A 22,847-nucleotide genomic window follows, 5' to 3' on the forward strand; every position below is an offset into this window, starting at 1 on the left:
TCCGCCACCCAATATTATCACAAATCCCAGCCCAGCTTAGCTAAAAAGGCGATTAGCTAAGCCGACTGCGGGAAAGGAGCCGAGTGGCTTAGGATGTATTACGCTCGATAGATACCCTCTTTTGCAACCAAAAACCCCCGTAAGGCGGGAAGGCTGTGAAATATGACGGCCATTTCCTGCCGCCAGGGAAGGAGGGCTTCAGTGTGCTGATCCAGTGCGGCGACGCTATCCAAATTTGGAACCCCCTAGGGGCGCTCCCGGCGTCTCCAGTCAAAACAAAAACCCATACCGCTACCGCAAGCGTTTCGTTATTTGTTTCTTTTCTCCAATGGGTTTCAATCTTTCATGACGGCGCCTTACCGCACCGTTACCAGCGAGGAGACGCCCCGTTTTTCCCGACCGGCCGACCGACTTTTCTGGTGACAGTATGCTTTTCGGGGTGTTTTTGTCCATGTTTTCTTGTGTTTGGGGGCATTTGGGATATTTTATTTGCCGCTTTTCGCTTTCGCAGGCAACGAAACTGTGGCTGACATAACCCTCCTGCCGAGCGTCGAACACGTGACATATTTTTGACATCTGCGTAGCGACAACCCCTCCCGGTTTGCCCCCTAAAAAGGGTCGCGTCCACCTTCATAATCCGGTGGAGCATACCGAAATCGAAAGGGAGGAAGCAAACGAAGTAAGGAAAAAAAAGAAACGGACTGGCAGGTCGACGGGCTTGAAACCGAAAACTATGCGCGAAGGAATTCGACCTAGCGAGGTCGCGGGCCCAAAGCAAAGCCCAGGAAAAGGTGGTAGCTTATTTTGTCCTCCTCCGCCGATGCGTTGGACACCAGTTTCATAACCTAATGCCCTAGAGTGGATGGAGGCAAAAAAGAAAGATACCTTAACCAGCAGACGAAAATGGTAGTTTTTTTTTCTATTGGTTGAGGACGTTGTTCGATAATCCGAAGCGTGCGAGGAGAGGAAAGCTATTTGCACCTTCACGTAAGGGCCTAATTATTGTGTTGGTATATTTTAACGAATTGCTCAGTATTTAGGGACGGTCATGGTTTGTCACATGTGTTTGTTTGCGTAATATTTTCGGGTGTTTGAAAATCCTGAGCACAAAGCTACAAACGACAAGGAAGGAGGTCTACGAAGAAGCTCATGTTGTGGGTTTGATTTTCACATGTATCCAATCTGTCAGGATCTAAGTGTTGTTGGTGAATTTCTTCCAAATGGAACGCGATGCAACACCATACATGTTACGCCATCCTTTCGTAGAGGAATTTCTTAATTCCGATGCGCTGGATTACCTTTTCTTCGATAATCCCTATTTGGATGACCCTATGGTGATGGTAATGGTGTTAACAACTATAACGAAAAGTGGTTTTAAAATCGTGAAAACTGACTTAACAAACTCTTTTACATTTGACTCCATTCTTAAAATCAAACTCCCTTCAGTTGCTTTACATTGAGCTAACCTTGAGAAGAATCTGTTTTATTTTTTTTAGTTACTCCCTGATCTCGTGATAAATACGCTACGTAAATGAGATAATTGATCAATTCACGGCATTGACCTATGTGTTAACTACAAGCTGTATTATCCACCTATTTCTCCCACTCTCGTCTCGTTTGTAATCCTTCCACCCATTATAGTTTACCAAAAATAGGCCAACGGAATGTGATCGTCGCGAGCGAGGCATGCTGTTATATCGAATTATAGCATAATATTTTATGCTACCTTGCGGTCTCCGGTTATGGTATGGATTATGGAATCGCCGAAGGGCACTCACATGGTATTATTCCCTCGGAATTTTCATATTGTCTTGTTCGGTTTACGCAAAGTTACAGCCTTAAATAAATTGCATCTCCGGCGGGCAAATGGGAGTTAAACAAATTGACTCCAGCTGAAGGTTTCCGTCGATTCGATTTTACTTCAAGGTGTTGCGTAAAGTTGTGAGCATAATTTACAATTTGTAAAGTTCGGTGAATGTTTTTCTGGTGAATTGTAATTATTTTTGCCTTGATATTTATCCTGCTCAATCTTTTGGACAGATTCGAAAAACCCGCTTTCATTTCGTAATTAATGCTGATATCACTTTTGACAGTTAGTGAGCAGTTTATTTGAACAATAAACGTTTAAGTGCTTGTACCGAAAATATTCATGGATTAACACACACTCAACTTGTGTTAAGTTTATGAAAGTATGCATTTTTTTAAATTAAAAGTTTTCTTTCACTTGGCACGAAAATGTTTCTTTTTGAGCTGGAAGGCATACAAATGTGAAATTTAATTAATAAACCTATTCCAATGAACCATTCTCACATTGTACGAGAAATTGATGATCACTGGCCTTGGTAATGAAAAGACCGTGAATCGGCTGCCCTTTATCAGTTCGTTTTCACTTTTCTCCTCCGGGCGCCAGCTGGAGTTCTTTTACGGTGCATCTCCCTATGCACTTATCTTTTACACCCTCAGCTCGGGTCAGACAAACATAACTCCGGCGTTGACTTATCAAAACACCACGTTCCATGCACGGTTTCGAATTTCCACCCATCAAAATGGAGACATTCGAGGATCATGTCGCTTTCGTTTCCGTTGTTAGGCGTGCAGTTTTATTAGCTTCCCGTTTCCGCACACGCGTTCCGGAGTGGTATTAAAGTTTTTACTGCCGAACCAACAGTGTTCCGATCGAATCCTCCCAGCAGCGCATTGACCTTCTTCTTCTGGGCTGGAGATAAAATTTTAAGGCAAACAAACTCCAACCTACTTTCGATGCAAGGGGGAGAATGCACATAAAACGGATGCATGGAGGTTTAGAGGAAAGTTTGATGCAATGCTCGTGTGGGGAGCATATTCGAATCTCATCAGACGCGAGCCATAGTGTTGTTGTTGCCTAAATGCCTTTATTTCTAAAGATAGCATTAATACGCTGCATACTTGGTTGGTATTTCTCCAATTCAACCAAATACATGTTAAATAAAAACAATGCTATGTCAAGGTTAAAAATGCTCCGATTGGTCCTGTGCTTAGCCTCAATCCAGGCGTGGAATGGCCGAGAGAGCAACAAGCCTCACTGTCGTAAAATAGAGTCGTTAAACTAATTTCCCTGCAACCCGCGCACCTTTCGTGGGGAGGGACCTGGAAGAAAGCGACACCATTGTGCCACGCTTGTGTGCCTCCTTCTTCCCACCCAGGGCGTTTCCACTGACGTTTTGTTTTTGGTGCGGTCTTAAGATTAGGGCAGCAGATTTTGTCACTCGCGCAGCACAACCCACAAACGAGCATCACGTTGCCAGGCGGGGAGGGAGAGCACACGACGTGGAGAGGGTTCTGATGTGACACGACCTCCCGTGAAATGCGTGAAAATGAGCTTCTTAAGTGGTGCTGAGAGCTCGCCCCATCGAGCTCCGTTCGGGGTTGGGGGTTTCCGATTACTCCTTTGGGTTCGTATGATGATGCGAGCGAAAGCCCTGCGAAAGGGAACGCTTAATTCAGACGATACCATTGGATCAACGAGGCAGAGGAAGGCGGTTTGAAAGGGATGTCACGGAGGAAGTGACTGATTTTGAAAGACACAGCTGAGAAAGATGATCGTAAAATGGATTGTCACTCGATGCGCTTGATGGATACTTGTTTTTGTTTTTCCTCTACTTTCCTTGAGCCGAGGTAAAAGTCTCAAGAAGGGAGAGAGAAGCCACGGGAGGAAATATAATCGTGCGACACATACGATAAGATGCTGTCAACATTAAAGACTCGAGCGCAAGTCTACATCCGCAAGTTGTGGAAAAGGGCCGTAACTTTTAATTGCAAACGGTCGTGTTTGGTTTTTGTGCTTCTCCATCGTCCGGAAGTTCGGTGATGCACATTTCGTTGAGATACTCATGCCCGTTATCGTCCAATGTTGTTTTCGGATGTTTGCGTTTCTCTCCGTACTTTCAATTTCTTCTCAGTTGAACTTACCTTCTTACCCGGTTTACTTTAACTTAGCTTTGGTTGAAATCGATACCTTTTTCCCAACGCTGGAATTGCATTATTTTCAACAACGATTCGGTCCACACGGATATGGTTTACGTTCTTGAACGCTAATTGCTTCCCGTTTTTGGTTTTCATGTCTTTACGACGCACATTACTACCAGAATCGTAAACACTACATTTTCCTCCGTCAGCTTATTTTCGGATTTATGTTTAACCATTTAACAACCGTTCTCACACTTTTCAGTACTGCTCGGCGCGAGTGTCACCGTCGAAGTCGGAAGATCACTATCGGGCAGTGTGCCGGGCGCTGGTGACGGAAACGCTCGAGCTGCGCACGTTCCTGCAGCGGGTATCCCAGGGTGAGCTGCGGTTAAAGGTGGATGTGGAAACGACCGGCAAGGAGCTGGAGAAGATCCATTTCAGCGATTGGGTAAGTCACTTTTCCCCTGTATTTTATGTCGATCGGTAATATTTTATAGTGTACGCTAACATAAAATAGAGTTTCGTTGGGAAATTGTGAGAAAATCTGTTCTCTTTGGCTACTTTCAGGCTTTTATGCGTATGACAATGAAGTTGAGATTATACGTTCCCTTACGCAATATCGTCCGAACATTCGGCATTAACTTTCGGTTGTTATGGGTACATTGAGGGCAAGCGTACGTTAACGCGATCGGATTTGAGAATTGCTACAGTTATCCCCAATGGTGCACATTTTACAAAACCGTAATTTCGCAAACAGGAAAATTATATGGAATACGCCGAACCTGATTGCCACCGATGAAAATTGGCACCCCAACAACGCGCGGGCCACTCATCGCTTTTCCATTTTCTAACAATTTAATTTGTTTGCTACACTTCTTCGTTTAATTGAATTATCAACCCTATTGTAGCTCGGTGGAAAGAGGGATCGTACGGGAGTTGCAAACGAAGATAAAGGCCGGGCCACATGCTCCATCTTCTTCTAGCCGGCCCGAGGGTATGGAAATGAGAAATCGTTAAATTGATACCCTTCAACCTGGCCGGCCTGACGTCGATCGTTGTCTGTGATCGGTTGGGAAAACGCCGCGAACTCGTTTGATTACCCATTACCCGGTTTCGGTGAATTTTCATTCAATTTCCCTCCCGTTCAGGGAAACTCCCCGGGGCCAGTAACCGGGGGCCTACGGAAGGGTGGTTGTGTTTTGATTAATTCAATTTCAATTATTTTAATTGCACGCCCCTTTCGACGGGTTGCGTTGCTGCAAGCTGCCCGAGATAATCGAGCAAGTCGAGCTGGCGAACGAAAGGCGATGATTAAAGGAGGTCGGTTTTATGCTGCCCTTACTGCGGCGGGTTCTTTCGATGTCGCCGTCGGTTGCCACAACGGAGCGATATCGAAATGTTTAGCCTCATTTCACTGTGTGGTGCATGTTGATCGAGGATAGGTTGAATCTTTCGACAACGGCAATTAACGTGTGGTTTCACCTGGAGTAATTATTTAGCTCTCTAAGAATCGTTCGTTTGATTCGTACCACGAGTTTTGTTTTCGATTTCAATTCGTCCCTTCATTTCTCTGTAAACCCAAGATGGTCGCTTAATATATTTTATCTTCCGAACCGTTGGACAACTTCGATAAGAAAACGACACAATCACTTTGCAAACGTTAAGTAACATCATATGCCCAGGATCGGAAACTCGGCGGACCATGGTTTACAATTAAAACAATCTCTGTTTCACACCCTTGTTTCCACATCGGTGCAAAATGACGCCGACAAAAGCGATCTCCTACGGACGGAAAAGCCGCAACGCCGAATGGTGCGGTTTTCGGTAGCGTTTTGTTGAATATTCACCGCAACGCAAACATACATATTCTCCCGAAGAAAACCCAATTTTCAGCCGCATTGGAAATGTTTCTCGCATTTTCGTTGGCGAGGGGGGAAAGGGGAAGGAGTTGATTACGTGAGTCCTTATTAAAAATTCCACCCTCCGGAGTGTGTTTGGTCTGCTGCACAGGTCGATGTGTGTATGGGTGGGTTTTTTGTTCGGCAGGTGAATGTGAAAGAAAAGAAACATAACTACGGTTCGTACAAATTTACAAAAATATGTTATAAGAGTCGGTGACGCAGCATTCGCTTCTCGTTCGAATGTAAATTTGAAGGGAAATGCTTGAAAATGGCAATAATGACACCGCAGGGTTCCACTTCCCCCATGGCTGGCAGGAAAAACTCGGCCGCTCAACCGAACGAAAGAGATGCCGAGAAAAGTGCAAAAAGATAGTTAGAGAAAGGTTGGAGTGGAGTTTTCGGTCCGAATTGTTCGGGCAACGATCAGCCCAAACACCCGACACGAGCGGACGGACGGACGGACGTTTAATGTAAATATGGTTCCCCCTCGTCTGCTCCCCCTTCCACACCCGGGCCCCTTTCCCGCTCCCCTTTCAGGATGCTCCAGCCTTTATCCGTACGAGGTGCGATCAGTGGAGCATATCTAAATCGCGCCGGCACGCGGGACATAAAACCATCACAAGCGCCGTGTGGTGTTCATCAATTCATTTTGGGACGCTCGAAAACGAATCGTAAAATTATACACAGTTTTTCTGCACGCGTTTGACAACGATCGAGGCAAAAGACAGATCCATCTTTGGCGGATTAAGATCGGACGGAAAAAGGGTGGAGGGTGGCGGAGGAAGGGTGGCCGGGAGTGGGGCGATCGTAAAACCGCATGCAGGAAAAGTGTGCTTATTAAAATTGTAATTTTTAGAAATGTGTATAAAATTATCAACAAAGAAAAAAACCACGATACTTTGTCGCCATTTGCATATGTTAAGAAGTCTTCGTGATACTTTTCCGATGATGATTATCAAACGAGAGTTCACCAAGCTTTTACCATTGGCTTGACTTTCATTGTGCCGTTTAATAAGCTGTGTTTTAATACCCCCAACACAAGCTTGAAGGCAAATTAAATGCGGAAAAGGTACTATTCGTTTTAAAACCAACACACCGGTTAGAGTAAATGAATGACAAAATGAGATAAAAGCAGCGCAGTGGAGCACCATCATGCTTATCGGAGGATGATGTTGTGGTTAATTTTGCGTAGCGCGCCACGCTGATTATGTACGTGTGCTCGACTACTTCTCCTTTATTATGTTTGGCCCTTAGACCGCCACTTTTTGAAGGTCTTTGCCCGTCGGAAAATTGCGCGTCGATTCAATTCGCTTGATTACGAAGAAACACAACAACTGAAGAAGAAAAGTCTTTCCCCCGGGAAGGTCAGAAAGCAAACGGCAAGGTGAAGTCTGCCCGGGTTGTTTTTTTTCGCCTTTCTTTCTCCACTAACCGATCGTTTCACTCGATAAAGATGCGTGCCGGTGCCCAAAATGATGCTAAAACGTCTTGCGATGGGGCGAGGTTGAACTCATCGCCGTGCGAGGGGTGGTTTCGGCTTGGGGGCGATTAGGGCGAACAATTTTGCTAATAATTTCCGCCTGCCTAGTCTTGGCGTGGAGGTCGTGCCTAGAAAGTGCGGCGTTGTTGCGGAAGAAGAGCGCACCAGTTCGGAAGCATTATGCTCAATTACCATGGAAAGCGTCGCTAAAATCATTGTACCGACTTTTTTTGTTTTGTTTGTGTGCTCGGATACTTTAAGACACTCTGTGTGTGTATGTTTGTGTGTTAGGGTACCCACGGACGCAAGATATTTAAATTTAACTGCATGGTCATTGCAGACATCCATGCAGTGGTGATTCAGGAAGAAATCTAGCAACAAACGGCAGAAAGCATTACACACTCCGATGCTTATGTTGTTAAAATTAGTTCTACTACAATGCCGTTATGAGGCACGAACACCCTATTTCTAACGCAATTTAATTTATATTTGCTTACTTTTTATTCTGTAAAAAAAAGACACTACATTTTAGTTTTGGTAAAAAACGGTATCAATAATTCTGAATCAAAAGATTACAATGGCAGACAAGAGGTAAGAGACGAACCTGGCATTCCCTGTTTGGGGACTTTTTTTTTTTGCAGTTCGCCCAAACATTAAATCGCTGTCAGTTGTCTCGGTGAGAGATTGGCATAAATTAAGTCTTATTGAATGGAAACTGCATTTGTCAGCGTGCTGGGGATGAAAAGGAGGCACGATGGACGGATAAAAACTTGATTATTCTCGTCTACTTTCCATTTCCTTTTATACCGCACATAAAGGAAGGTTGTGATTCACTTTTCATTCCGCATCCTTACGCCTTTAAATTTGGGGGTGTATAAAGTGCAAACCGAGAGCGGGGGAGAAAGAATAGGGACACGTCGCTTTACCAATTTCAACATTCGTTCCGATTACGTTCCGGTTTGTGGCATCTGTTGTCCACCGTCTTCAGCTGGGACCGAATTGTTTTTTTCTCTTCTTCTCGCCAGGAGCGCAGGATCTGTCCGCTCCGGTTGCATTCTCCTGTCGATTGCGGTGGCAAATGAAACATTGGACCGCCGACTGGCATACGTACACCCCGGACCTCGCCGATACAGTTCAATTGAGAGTTGCGTAAAGCGACGAACTGTGGCAACTGTCCGAAAAGTCGAAATGTGTGTACATGTACCTGTCTGCCCGGCCGTGATGGCGGGTGAAGGTGAAAGTACAGGTTCCATTTTGGCGTCCATTTCCAGTTGCAATGTTGCAGCATCCGGTAATTAAAGGATTTTTGGTGGTTACGAGTGAGAATGTCTAGCAGAGGGACGGCGAGGGGGAAATGCATTGTCCTGAGGAAATGAATATATTGAAATGGGATAAAAAAGGAGTACAAACGAAAGGTAAAAATTCCAATTATGAAGAAAACTTCTACCGTCAGCTCGTCCACTTGCCTTCCAATCACCACGAGTCGCAGACGACGAACCTGCAACTGCCAAAAGAAATGTGTCTGGTGTCCGTTTTACCGGTCCTTTTTCTGCGCGCACCGAGATAACGAAAACGGGCACGCGCACCTTCGGCGGGAAAATGTGACGAGCGAAACGTTCAATCCCGGTTGAAAACCCGCCAGACAGTGCACCGAATTGCGCGAACGATAAGGTGCCGGGCGAAATGGTGAAACGACGCGAAAGAATGTACTTTCATTAATCTTCGAATAATACATCATGGGTATTTACCTTTCTTTCTCCCCTTTCCCGCGGTTACTCCTCCCCACCCGAAGGTGATGCACTTTTCTTTCGTATCCTTTCGATTTGTCGTCGCTCGCCGGAGATCGTTAAAAATCAACTGTTGTGTATGGTTTTATTTTTTTTTTTTCCTGTTGTCATGTTTTTAAGCAATTCCACTTTCTTCCTCCCAATTTCGGTTTCCCGGAATGCTGCCAACCTGTCGCACCATCCGGCTGCCGCTACATAATGACGTGTGCTGCTGCCGGTAAAAATGATTCGTCGCTGGTCCATCGTCAAAAATTAAACCGAATTGTGCGCTCAACTGCGTGTCGTCGACTCTTGCGTTCGCGTTTTTAACCTCGCCGTTTCGGGTTTGCTCATCGTTCCGTCTGCTTGTCGCGGTTTGCATTTGGCATTCGGGATGTTTTTTTCCTCGAGATTAAATCAACAGCAAACCGAACAAACCCAGGACGACCAACGAATCTGGCAGGCACTGCAAGTATGGGTCTTATGTGTATGGGGCGGGAAATGTGTCGCAAAAACTGGTCAAATGTGTTTGTTTTTCCTCTATCTTCCGTTCAACCTTTCTGTTCTGTAACCATTTCGATAAAAGTTATTTTATTACGCATGTGGCAATATTTTTTTCTTTTTCCTTTGCCTACGAACACCGCTCTTTCACCGCGCAACTCGCATCCGCTACGACATTCATCATCGGTGCTCTAAGATGGTGCAATTTCCTGCGCCGGATGATGAACCTTCTCCATCGGTTTCGGTGGTGCAGTGTGCGGGAGAAAGGAGTCGACCGGTGCTGAGCCGCCCTAGGGCAGCCCGGAACCGGTGCTCTTTCCCTTGGCCTTTGCCGGGAGTAATTTATTTATTTATTGCTGCCACTGACGGATCGGTTATGACTTGTTTCTTTTTTTTTTTTATTTGGTACAAAAATGACACCGTTGATGTCGGTTCTCTCGAACCTGCTGCTGTTGGTGTTGATCATGAAAATCTTCTTCATCCGGTGAGGCAAGGAAAAATTAATCTATTTCCGCTTCCTCCTCGCATTGTGATGGATTGGATACCGGTACGTGAGGTACGTGAACCGATTCGGACCGGTTTCGTTTGTTTTATCGAGCCGGAGCATGAAAAAGATGGATTATGATGGTGCAAGATTCTGCGCCGAACAACGGTTCTTCGTGATCGAGACCCGTGTTTGTTCGAGCACGGACACAGTTTTCTTTGATCTCCATCGCCATCGGATGAAGATCATACATCCCAGCGTGAGATGTGACGATGATGGGTAGTAAATAAATGAATTACCGGTCGGATTAAGGTCTCGGATCGACCTGAAGGGAAGTGATCTTATTCCCCAGTGACTGATGACTACATCCAGGCGGCAAATGATAGAGTTTGAATCCGTTCCAAACAGACAAGAAGCATTCTCAAAGCCTCAGACAGAATGCCAGCCATAACTTCTATTGGCTTCGGTCGGCTTCCTTTCTACTCCTCGCTTATTAATGAGGCATAAGAAATGGTAGGAAACATGAATACAACAATCGGAAAAACCTACCTTCCACCCATAAATCATAGTCGCCCTGTTAGGCATTCCTGCCAGCTACCGTTCGTCGCCTGCACCCGTTTAAATCACCACGAACAAAGTTGGTTGCTTCAGTTCGATCGCTCGCGCGCCGGTGGCAACAGAGACCGCGTCCCCGAACTCGACACTAATGTTTTCCTAAGCGGCTTACTCCCAGGCGGCACTTTACTTTGCCGACGACACTTTACCACTCCAGCTGGGACGCGAATGGAACGGTTGGTCGTTTGGGTCGTTTTTGGAAACTCCACGCTCTCCCCAGTAATTGAGTAACTTGTCGCTGCCGCGGTTTATTGTACACATCGAATGCGTGTCCGGTTCTAGTGGAACGTTCACTTTGGCCATCCGAAATGGTTAAATATGTTCTGCTGGGCTCCATTCTCGAGACCGTTTGTGTCTTTCCCAAGAATTATGGGACCGTTGGGTGATATTTGTGAATGGGACGCCGTTTTGCGCAACGGACGGGCCGCTCTTGTCGGAGGTTTCTAGTCCGGTCTGGTTTGAGCGGGTTTTTGCTTCTTGATGATTCATGCAGATTGCGCGTTGTGAAATATTGCAATGGTAGAAAAGGCATTCTGCTGCTCGTGAGTTATTGGTTTACCAATTCGAAAGGTTAGACGATTTTGAAAGTGTCACTTAAAGAACCCAATTAATGAAAGCATTGAATGATTAGTGAATTGGAATTAAGAGGATCAATTTAAAAAAAACAACATATTTTTAGGTTATAGTTTTTAACTGAATAACCGAACGAACAAAAATTGGAGTGTTCCATTGGAGTTTTGAAACTGAAAATGAGCAATAAAGCATGTTTTGAGAAGGTTAATTTAAAAGTGGTAACTTGAAAAAAGTAATAAAATTTAAAGGATATTTAATTAAGAAAAAGTTCTGCTAGTTTTCTCAAGAACTATCGATTTATAGCAATAGGAGTTTAGTTTTGACTCTCCGTAAACGAAAGATGTCTCTGTAAAAGAGAAGAATAAGCATAAGTTTTCGAATTTGGCCTATTTTCAACGTTGGTAAAACACAACAGAAACCGTAATCGATTTACGTTCAAAGGCTACTTCATTAAAGGAATCGTTCGAAACGAAAGTTTTCAAAAGCTATCCATCGTTGCACTTGATTGCTGCTTGCATAATTATTTTTCACCCATTATTCGACAAACCAACCCCCATCGGAGGACTCCCCATTGCTCCAGTAGCTAGATTTGTCACCACCGTGATCGTGGTGGTAAAATGTAAACCCCTTCGCCCCTCCACCACCGTTCGGTGGTTTCATAACCAACACGAATTCCATAAATTCTGATACTCGATCGATCCGTGCCGATCTTGTCCCGTTTTTTCCCGTCCGCGACGCTTGCAGCGGCCGTGTCTGTCGTCGTCTGTCCGGCGCGTCGTGATGGACGGTTCGTTTCGTTACGCATTCCGTTGAATCTGTGGCATTGCGCACCCAATGAAATATGAGTACCGGGTGTGTGGTTAGGCGCCACTTCGTCAACCGCGAGACGGCGCATGCTGGGCGACGGTTGCGATGGTTGTTCTTTTAATTTGTTTGTTATAATGCAGTTTAGTTTGCTTTTTCTTTTTCTTTTGTAAAAGTTCCATATTTATTGGTTGATTATAATTTCTTAGATGTAATTTATATAATTTAAAACTTGGTTTAAAATAATTGAACCACTTCAAATCAACACTCTCGTTAATGTTCTCTCTTATCCACAATTTTAGGCCCGCTTCTGGATGCAAGTGGTGGATGAGCTGCGGCGGGGTGTGCGCCTAAAAAAGATCAACTTCTCGCGCACGCCGATAGAGTACGAGTTGACACCCTACGAAATCCTGATGGAGGATATCCGCTCCAGGTAAGTGGCGACGGTGCGAGCGTGTCAGAGGTCAAGAGCAGCCGGAGCGAGGGAGTGTTTGATTAGTTTAACCTTGAAAGGGCTTCTCCTCCGTTGCGCCTGGTGCAACCTTCAATCACCCCAGTTCCTTTCTCTGCGCGGGTTCTGAATTGGAGACACATTCCTGCGACTTGCGCGCACGACGTGCACGATCGCCGACGAAGATAATCGAGCTCGATTGTGCTCGATCTCGCCAATCGCTCGGCATTGCCCCTTTCGCTCGAGTGACCCTTTCAATTCTGAACTGCCCCCCCCCCCCCCCCCCCCCTTCAAGAGCAACCGAACCTAACGAGCCTCTTCCTCTGGGACCTTCCCGTTACAGAAAGTACAATCTACGCAAGGTGATGGTGAATGGCGACATTCCACCGCGGGTCAAGAAGGACGCACACGCCGTCATACTGGAGTTCATCCGCTCGAGGCCGCCCTTGCGAAAGGTAAGTTCTTCAGCGGCAGAGTACCCCTCGCTCGAGCTTCTAATCACCCGTCGCTCCTCTTTCCGTAGGCATCGGAAAGGAAACTCGCCCCCGCACCGCTGAAGCGAGTGTTCTGCCCCCGCGAGCAGCTGCTGGACTCGATCCGCAAGGGACGCGTGCTGAAGCCGGTACATCCGAAGCTGAAGTCAAGACGTACGTACCGTTAGCGATTAGATACTCACCGACTGTGCTCTAATTATTCTGCTCTATCGACGATCAATTAGAGTTTAAGAGTTCGGAAGCTTGACGCTTGCTAATATTTTCCGTTAAAACTGTCCTGTGGCCTTGAATTATACCTCCCAGCATAAGCCTCCTAATGGGGCGCAGATTACCACAAGGCCACAAATGCAGGAAAAGAAACCATCCCAGTTTGTTTATAGAAGTTATTAAGCCACTGATTGCGAGTAATGTGCGCCAAGTTCAAACCGTGCCGCGGACTTAATTGATGTTTAATAGCTCAATTTCATCACACTATCACTTCGCCTACACCGTCGTTGCCGTCGTAGGCACCGAGTTTATAGAAACAGGTGCCTCCAGAGCATTAGCAACCGATCGACCGATGTTTCCCGCCCCATTCGGTCGGTTTCCCGCTTGGGCGCGACATGTCGTTCCGTACGCGGATGATGGCGCCGTTTTTGTATAGCGAGTATATGATAACCAATGCACGGCACGCAGCACCCATTCGAACGTGTCAATCACGGTACGCACGCACGTACACGCACGCATAACCGGAGCGCGCGTTCACAACGCACGTGATCGAGTTGCGCAGACAGGGATTTTTTAAATTAATAGCAAACCGTCAACGAGATCTCGATGATTAATTGTCTCACTTTATCTCGCCCGCGGGCCAACCGGTGACCGGCCGTTGGTTGGTGGGCTGTTGAGGGGAGTGAGGGTGTTGGAGTAAAGCTGGCTAAGCCCGCAGTCACCGGCAACGGTACCGTTGGATGCCGCCAGCTCAGCGGCAGGTTGTTGAACGGAAAGGAACCAGTTTTCGTCTCGTGTGTGAGTGTGTTTTTTTTATGATTGAGTTTATTTTGTGCCCCACCGCCCTGCCCTACCCCCGAACCCTTCCCTGCTCTTTTGGAAATTTTACACCACTCGCTTACGCCGTAGGGTAATTGGTCGCCGGTCACTTAGCAGCCGGCACTGAAACTTGTTTCCTGCTTCCATCGGGCGCGCCGGTTTTCACAAACCCCATTTCCACTCCCCAACGCAAATACCGCTCCAGCAGCCGCGTTTGTGCGTTTTGGCACATCTAGGAAAGCGCTGCTAATCCTAGACCCGTCGGACGATCCTGCGAGATGAGCGGGTTGTTTTTCTTTACAACTTTACTTTTCACCGCGTGCGCAGTTCGTCGCTTCGGCAGCCGTTGAAATCTTTTGTGTGCGGTGAAACGGGTGAAGGGCGAACTGCTTGCGTGTCCCACACGGCGAGGGGTCACCACCGGGGCGGCGGGGCGGGGGGCAATTAATGTCCGATAGCGTTGTTTTGCGATCGTTATTAATTTTTCCCGTTGTTGGACGCGCGTGCGAATTCGACGTCGACCCAACTTCCTTCCTGTCCGATCGACGTTCGATAACGGCTTCGGGGAGTGAATGAACGGTCAGTAGGGCGGCTTTTCGCCTTTCGGTTAGCTAAAATGTGCGGCGAGTGTGGAGATTTCCATCACTTATTCACGTTAAAAATCAATCATGTGAGTAGGAAAAGTGCCGAGTGAGATGTTAGTGGATGGACAGGTTGCTGCAGTACTACCTAATCATTATCTTATTTTTCGCAACAATGCTAGAAATGTGAGATTTTATTTGACAGTCACTCATCAACATCAAGCCTCACTTTCCAGCCCTGGCTGCATTTTAGGGGGTTACGAATGTTGAATGCATATCGTTTTGAGAGACAGATAAGAAGGAAAAATCCTCCAAAACACAATCGCAACAAAAAACATCATAATAAAACCTACTCTAGACGGGGGGTTTCCTGCACTTTTGTATGCATGATGCCGTTCCCAGACATGGCGTAGGAGATGCACCGGTATGCCATCATCATCATCATCATCATTATTTCCTTGTGCTTGCGTGTGCACTCACACACACACCCTTGTGCCTGCTCGCGTTTGCAACTTCCAAAGCCGTCACTTGCACTTTCTACCATCCATTACGTGTGGGGTGCGTTCAGGGCGGGCACTAAGCTTTTTTCTGTTTTTATTTGTAGCGACAAGCGTATGAACACGTGCATCAAATGACGAACGGTGCATTCGAAAGCAAGCACCGCTTTTTATCCTTTTCATACAAATTCGGTCAATATGAGTGTGCTGAGTGTGCGTGGGAAAAATTAATGCAGAAAAGTGCATATCCGTGCGTGGTAAAGGAAAGTACCGCGGAGATCACAACTCGCTCCCATCGGACAGGGCCGAAGAATGTTGTTGTTACTCTTGCCGGTTAATGGTGATGCTGATTGCTGATGATCTTGATGGTGGCAACATTGTAGCACGTTAACTAATCACGATCGTGTGCAGCGCGCGGCGGTGATTGCACTGATGTTGAGACCTGATTGAAAAGATATTTGTAGACCAGCGCATGTTGTAGATTACCGGCACGCAATCAACTGATGTGTGTGTGTGTAGTCTCTCTTTTCATCTGCCTTTTTCGCCGCACGAAGTCAAGTGCACTTGCACGGCGTATCATAAACACCTCGTGGACAGTCTTCTTGTGACTAAAGTGTCGGGACTACAACCACGTAATGCCTTCATTAGGTTTGTCCTCCCTTCTCTCGTGCTGCAGCATTTTCCGTTCACGCACTTACCAACCTAGTGGAGGTTATGCGATGCAGAGGAGGCACCTAATTTGATTGGGTGGTGCATATATTTTAATATGCTTTGATTTGTCTCACGCATCTCTACACATTTGCATAGCTTACTTATGTATTTCTTTCTCACCGTAGCGCGTTTAAAGAGTGTCTTTTGTTTCTAATGAATCACACAAAAATTATCAACAGAAGAAAGGCTTTCCGGTTGCTTGTTTCATGACTGGGAATATAGAAGAGTTAATTTTAGAAAGAAGAGTTGAAAGGTTTTGTGAGTTCACGAGATTATTTTAAAAAAATGATATTTACAATGCAAATAACCTTTAACTCAAGTATAGATCTATTTGAAGGTAATTCTAAAGGGCCCATTTCATGACTGCAGGTGCACCAAACTTATCCACCATTCACCGCTCATTCTCTCATCTTCCATCCAGGGTGCGGCTTGCTAACATTTTCCATCAATATTCCACTTCATCCATTTCAGTACATCAATATCAGTAAGTATCGGCAGCTTTAGGACTCGTTACTCGTTTTGTCCCGTGTCTTGGTAGTTGTATCCGTCCACGTTGGTGGTGGTTGTGTTTAGTTCGGATTCTAATGCTGTACAACTCGTCCATATGTGGCAGTAGATCCTTGTTAGGTATACACGGCTTCGCTCGGCGGTTATCTTAGATTGGTCTGTCGTCGTGTGACATTTCCTTCTGTTGGAAGCATTAAATTGTGCTGCCATAAGTCCAAGTGGTTTGGAGAACCGGGTCCCGGGTGACCGGAGGGTGTTCGTTGGGATTGTGACTTGGCGACCCCGATCGTGTTTGACCGATGTTTCAATCGCCGCTGATGCCTTTGACATCGAATGTCGCTCAACGGCTCACCGAGAGACCTCCCGAGGGCGACCCAGATGGCGGTGGACGCGTCTGTCAACACCGGTGTGTGTCGAAGGTTCAGGTTTCAGCTTTCAGAGGTTCGGTACACAATGCTCTCGGCGCTCGGTTTTCCAAACCGTTGCGTAACCAATGTAAGTGCACTCATACACACCTTGTTTTCGGTGGATTAAAAGCGTTGAAGCGATGCAAAGTTGTGAAGAATGCGCGTCGCAGGTCATTGTCTCTAAACCGTTTGTTTCTCACGCCTCGTGTTGTTGTTCAAACTGTCCTTCCAAGGTCGAGCCGATGGAAACAATTTCCAACCCCAGAAAAAAAAGTTGTTGAACTTTGAAACGAGGCAATGATGACTAGCATCACCGTTTGCCTGCTCGCCCATCCCCCAAAACGTATCAATTAGAGGAGGGAAAGAAAATCGTCGCTCGGGGAAATCGATCACACGCGGCGGGACGGTAACATTCCAATTTTCAGTGTGCGCGTCTTAATACCGACTCGCCGTCGCTCGAACCATCGGACAGCAAAATGAGAGACACACGGGGCTGCACGAACAGCCTTCTTCCGGTGCTAAGCGTCCTCTCATCGCCCACTTCCGGGCGCCACTGGGAAAGCATCGAGTTGACGGAAGGTGATCCGTTCCTGTGCGGGTTTTTTTCTCTCTGTTTTTTCGTTCACCCGAACCACATCGGGAGCATCGAAGATTAATTATCGTCGTTTGCCCCCCACTCCGCCGTCTCGCACGAAAGTATCCGGAAGAGGAATCTAACCCGCCGCAGGAAATCACGAAGAAAATGTGTTCGGTGGGTTTTTGTGACCGATCGGGATCGATTTTTATTATTGTCTGTCGAACAGGGTTCCGGGACAGTGCTTCTTCTTCTTCTTCGTCTGTTTATGACCGGGTGGGGGAAAGTCAGGAAAAACATGCCGAAATGCATGCCATATTTCTCGACCGCTAAATACCGCTGGTTAACCTCCTCGGGAGGCGCGTTTGGTTAGGAGTGTTGCCGTCAACTTCTTGTCTTTGATGTTTGCAACCTATCCCATTTTCGAAGGGAGAGAAAGAAAGATCGATGCCTTGTTTTCCACCGCCATCGAACAGTATGGAGGGGAACTCATTAGAGGCGGCGGGATGAACCGGCAACAATCTCTCACGGATCGCCAATATCGGTCTGAACAACCGATCGCTGCTCCGGACGTGAACGACGCGTGACGATCGCCCGTCAAGTGTAACAACATTGTTAAGCGTGTTTCTTTCTTCGCCTCTACCCGGCAGAGTAAAGCCACCCGAAGGCCAGAAATAAGCCGCTGAAAATAAACAACTTTTCCGGGTTCGCTTCCGACCGTAGCGCGCAACGTCTTTTTGTTTTGCCGGGAAAGAAGCATCGTTGTGGCTCCCATGCGCAACAACGTGCCAACGTCGTCGGTTCCTCACTGTCTGCCATGTAACGTCCTCTCCTCCCCGTTCCCCGTTTCCGACGACGTAGAAATTCTTCGCCGATTTTTCCCCCCTCCCGTTTGCCATCCGCTTCAGGCTCCAGTCTAGGTCACTGGGTGTCGGGAAGCGTCGTTATCGCTATCGGTGCCAACCAACCAGCAACTCCTCGTCTCCTCTGCCTCCCCGCGCCAATGATGTAAGATTGTTCTGGCCGCCAGTTCCAGCAGTCGGGGTTGTTTTTTCTTTCCTCGTTGCAGTGCGCGACCGGGAGTTTTGGGGAAACTGTGGGAAAAAAACTTATCGCAAATTGCCCTCCTTTCTTCGGCGCGTCTGCCGCCGACAAAAGCGCTCGCCGCTCGCTCGGTTTTGCACGGTTATGCTTTTATTCTTTCCTGTGGATTTGCTCCCCGAAGGGCTTCGGGTGACGTTGGTTTTATTTTTTGCCGGTTTTCCACCAAGGTTGCTGCTCATGGGAAATAATGGGGGGAACGAGGGGTAGAAGGGTGTCGTTCCTTACGTAAGCTCCAAAAGGTACGAAACTCGAATAATGCTACCCGGTAGGAAATTATCAATCAACCAAAGAAAGAAAGACATCGTAGTGCCGCCACAATGAAGAGGGCAGGGGGTGAAGCAGTGGAAGGTTGTGGACGCGCACGTTGGGCAGAGGAATAATGATTACAATTATTAAATAAATTTTCTCAGGGATCTTCTCTTTCAAGTGGCCGTTCGTTCCGATCCGTGAACTATTGGAACGTTTCCTCAAGAAAAGCCGATGGTGAATGCGAATTCCTTTCGCGTGCTTTGATCTGTTGAACCTCTTTTTTAAAGCATTGTGTCTACTTTTCCTTTTCCTTTTTAAACCCTAACTGCAGTTTACATAAATAGAAAAATGTTAACAGCCCCCCCATTATGTGGTTTGCGTGACTAAATCGAAACCAATTTGGTTCGTTTGCTTATTTGCAAAGAAAAACCAAAACTGTGTGGATCGGGAAAAATGGTTTGATCAAAAAGTTTTTGCACACACCGAAAAAGAAATGTATAGCAACACAAAAAACCATAATTTATGTACCCCGAATAACATCCCCCGTCGGTCGGTGAACCCGGTTGCGATTAAAACCTTCGTTTGGTTTTTTTGGAATGCAAAAATGACGATAACATCATCATAATGTCCACCGCCTGCGTCCCCAGTGCCACCGAATCTCCACCCTTGACGATGATCGTTTTAATTAAAACATTCACAATTAAGTCGAGCATCGAACGGCGTTAGAAAGAAACCATTTATTGGTCAAACGAATGACACGCGCAACGGTTCGTCGCTGAACCGTTCGTTGAAGTCTTGCTAGATGAGGTTGGTTTGCTTTTTTTTTTCTTTTGCAAAATTCCACCCGTTTTATCCGAAAAGCTGCGCATAAAGAGCACAGTTTAGTTCGAAGGTTTCGTACGGTCGAAACCGGTAGGATCGCGGCGATCGCGAAGAGGCATCATAATTTTCCCGATGTTATGTGAGTTTGTTGGTGCACATTTTCCGTCCCCATGTCCCTCCCATTCCGAGTGGGCGCTTTTCGTGGCGGAATGGAAACCGGCTGAAAAGAAACGCTGAGCACGTTATGTTTTTTTCTTTCATTTTGACGTCACTTCGCATTCCTCCGACATGGGAGGCGTAGTTGTCGATGGTTTTGGGACGCTTTTTCGTCATCGGCAATCAAAACGCATCCATTTGTGCGACGTTCCAGCTCCGGCTTGGTCAACGCAAAGTGAATGCACACTTCGAACTCGAAGGCGAATTCCACCCGTCTCGCTTGATTACGGTAATTAATTTTCGTGTTTTCCCTCCCAACCTTTGTGCGGTTCGAAAACGAAAGCGAAGGGCCAAACAAAACGCACACATAATAAAAAATACGACAGGACAAATTGAAAACTATGGTGCATCATTTTCCCAAACGACACCGGCACGCGCTGATTCCCCTTTCGAATGCGTTGGCCCACCGATTGCCTAACCAACCTGCAGCTAATTTGCGGATGATGTGTGACGGAAAATACTGCCGTAATGGCCGTTGTGTGTGCGTGTTGGTTCCCATCCTCCAGCCCAATTTTAAACCAGATAGAATTAGGACGTCGCCCTTCCCCCGGGGTCGTTAGGATGTAAATGAGTGGCTTCGGTATCGCTTTATGTAAGCATCTCTGAACGTCGAATCGCAAGAACTGAACACCCGACCGTACCCGACCGGGTCAAGTTCGTTTCTTCGGGCTCGTTTTGGGTGTCATCCTGGAGAAAAACTACGACAAACATACACTCACACCTACCTTACACGTGATCACGGGGCGATAGGCATGATTATGCCGTCCCGGCCGGTTTCGATTAGCATAAAAATGTACTTTTAACACGCGCCGAAAGTGCAATCCGACGCGCACGTATCTTAAGAGCGGCCGAACGAATGGACAAAAGCCGCCTTTAGTGGTGATACGCATGCAACATGTTGAGCATGATGGGGAATGAAAGCGATTGCCGCCAGAGGAAACCACCAGGTGGAAAACGCATTTGAAAGACATCCAGTTTATCATCTAAATTTTATATTATGTGATGTTTGAATTTTTGTCTTTGTATCATCTTTGATCAACCTTGTATTGTTTGGATATCTGATAGAAGTTTAACATAAAATGGTTTCTTTTTTTGTTTTGTTCGTAGCTGGTTGTGAAACTTAGAAAGGCGAATAATCTTCCTCAAACAATTGTGCCGGACAAATATCTTAAATTTTATTTTTCATAGCTATTATTGTCAACATTTCTATTTACACATTTGTTTAAACGAAGTGACTAATTGTGGCGAACCTGTTTCACCCACTGTGCCGAGTTATATCTCACACATGTCACTACGGAGAGAAAGAAAGAGAGTGAGAAATCATCCTAGTCGCGCAGCATGCAACTAAATGCAACTCCGTACGAATGGCACGCTTGGCCGAGAAGCAAAACACGACTAACCTACATTTTGGTGTCATCCTCTTCCGGCATCGGCACGGAAGGAAGTGGAAGTAGAAGTGGAAGCTGTCGAGAAGCGAACTCATCGAGGAACCGGGAGAAGAGCCGGGACGGAAGAAAGAGGATTATGGTTTGTTGTCCACAAGCACACAAAGACGCACACGCACCATGTTTCGCTCGGACGCCTTTTGGAGACTCTGAGGTTATGATTCATTATCAACTGAAGTGGATGCTGCTTGGTTTTGCTTCACCTTTCGATGCATTCCTGAATCGGCTTATCGATTTTCCGCCGGTTGTGAATGACGTCGGGGAAACTTTCCATAGCGAGCGAAAAAGAGGATCGGTCTTGTCATGACACTGGTTGATTGGAGAAGAGTTTCCTATATGTCTTTCGTTTGAAGATGTGACCTCTGGATAGATTACTTTATGTTTTCTATTCCAAGGCATCGACATCAGACAATATTCTTTCTTTCTTATTTGTATCTTTTGTAACAGCAAATTATTATCTTATAAAACTTTATACTTTGCTGTCATTGATGTTTTTTTTATGATTGTGTCAAATATCAAACTCTTTATATAATTGTTTCATGTTTTTGCCTGGTATGTTAAAACTTCCAACCTCCCTTCTTATAGTCAATAAAATTTATTTTTATAACATCGTTAACATTTTTTTAAACTAGGCATTAAAAACATTAATTTGTGTTTTAAGATATTCCTTGTTTTATTACTTTTAAATATGTCTTTATATTGTACACAGCATTCTTCTATTTATTTTTAAATTTTATTGTTTGTCCAGCTACACTGCAGCTCATGCTTACTATGCTCACCTTGAGGTAATTTTACGCCCTGCAAAAGCTCACCGGGGATCGTGAAAATTGACGGCATATTGTTAACGAGCCAAAGGGAAATGAAGGTTATCATCATTGCATCTTTACATCCCCTTGCGTTCCTTTAATATTTTTTTTTGTTTTGCTGCAGGTGCACACGATTACTCTTGCACGCCTATGCACCTTCCTTATGGGATCGGAGGTCGTCCACTGCAAAAATTGCACTCGCCCATCCTAGAGATGGTGAGCTGTGTTGTGTTTTTGTTTTTCCTCTCGAAGGGACTCTGAAAATGGGTTTTCGTGATTGCGATGAAGGGCGCAGCGAAAGGATGGCCCCGGTTGGCGCATCTGCAGCATAATCGACTCGGTCCGTAATCAATGCGCTCTGTGCGAGTGCGTCTGAATGGCGTCCCGTCCTCCATCTGCGCTTCCCTTCGGTCCCCAAAAAACACCTCCACCGACAACATCATTACCATAAACACCGTCGCTAATGATGATGCTATTTGGGCGAACCCTTTGGAGGGACGGTCTCCCGGAGCGCCTGCGGTTCACCTTCAAACCCGTTCCCGGGGCAGCATCTGGAAATGGCACCCGAAACCCACCCCTCCTCCCCGCGACATCCCGTGCCGATCGCACCTCGGACAGTGTGTTAGTGGGTCTGTAGGGCTCTGGCGGGTGATAATATCAATCAAGACCCTTGGCACACACACGCACAGCCGGGGATGGAGGAAACGGTGCAGGAGGGGTCGACCTCGAGTCTCGTAATGCGCGTTCGTGCGGGATCGACTCGTATAAGGCGCGTGGGCTCTCGAATTCCAGCCCGGCTTTAGGGATGCCCTCGCCGAGGCCGCCGAGCCCAACCTCAATTTGTTGCCGCCCGAAAAGAAAACCCACCCAAGAGTCTCTCGATCCATT

At 46.4% G+C, this 22,847-nt stretch overlaps 1 protein-coding gene across 3 annotated transcripts in view; it reads left to right on the forward strand.

Moving 5' to 3' along the window:
- The window catches only part of LOC131266544 (protein spire), a 126,855-nt gene that overhangs the window by 78,886 nt on the left and 25,122 nt on the right, over positions 1-22,847 (forward strand). Inside the window, exons 5-10 of one of the 3 annotated variants that reach the window (XM_058269109.1) lie at positions 4,208-4,393; positions 6,057-6,059; positions 9,535-9,564; positions 12,372-12,502; positions 12,864-12,975; positions 13,044-13,167. In XM_058269109.1, coding sequence (XP_058125092.1) covers positions 4,208-4,393; positions 6,057-6,059; positions 9,535-9,564; positions 12,372-12,502; positions 12,864-12,975; positions 13,044-13,167 — 586 coding nt within the window. Of the gene's footprint in view, positions 1-4,207; positions 4,394-6,056; positions 6,060-9,534; positions 9,565-12,371; positions 12,503-12,863; positions 12,976-13,043; positions 13,168-16,250; positions 16,314-22,847 lie in introns of all 3 variants that reach the window. The other 2 variants (XM_058269110.1, XM_058269111.1) reach the window with 2 other exon arrangements.

This window comes from Anopheles coustani, chromosome 2 (genome assembly GCF_943734705.1).
Source record: "Anopheles coustani chromosome 2, idAnoCousDA_361_x.2, whole genome shotgun sequence".
Taxonomy (NCBI): Eukaryota; Metazoa; Arthropoda; class Insecta; order Diptera; family Culicidae; genus Anopheles; species Anopheles coustani.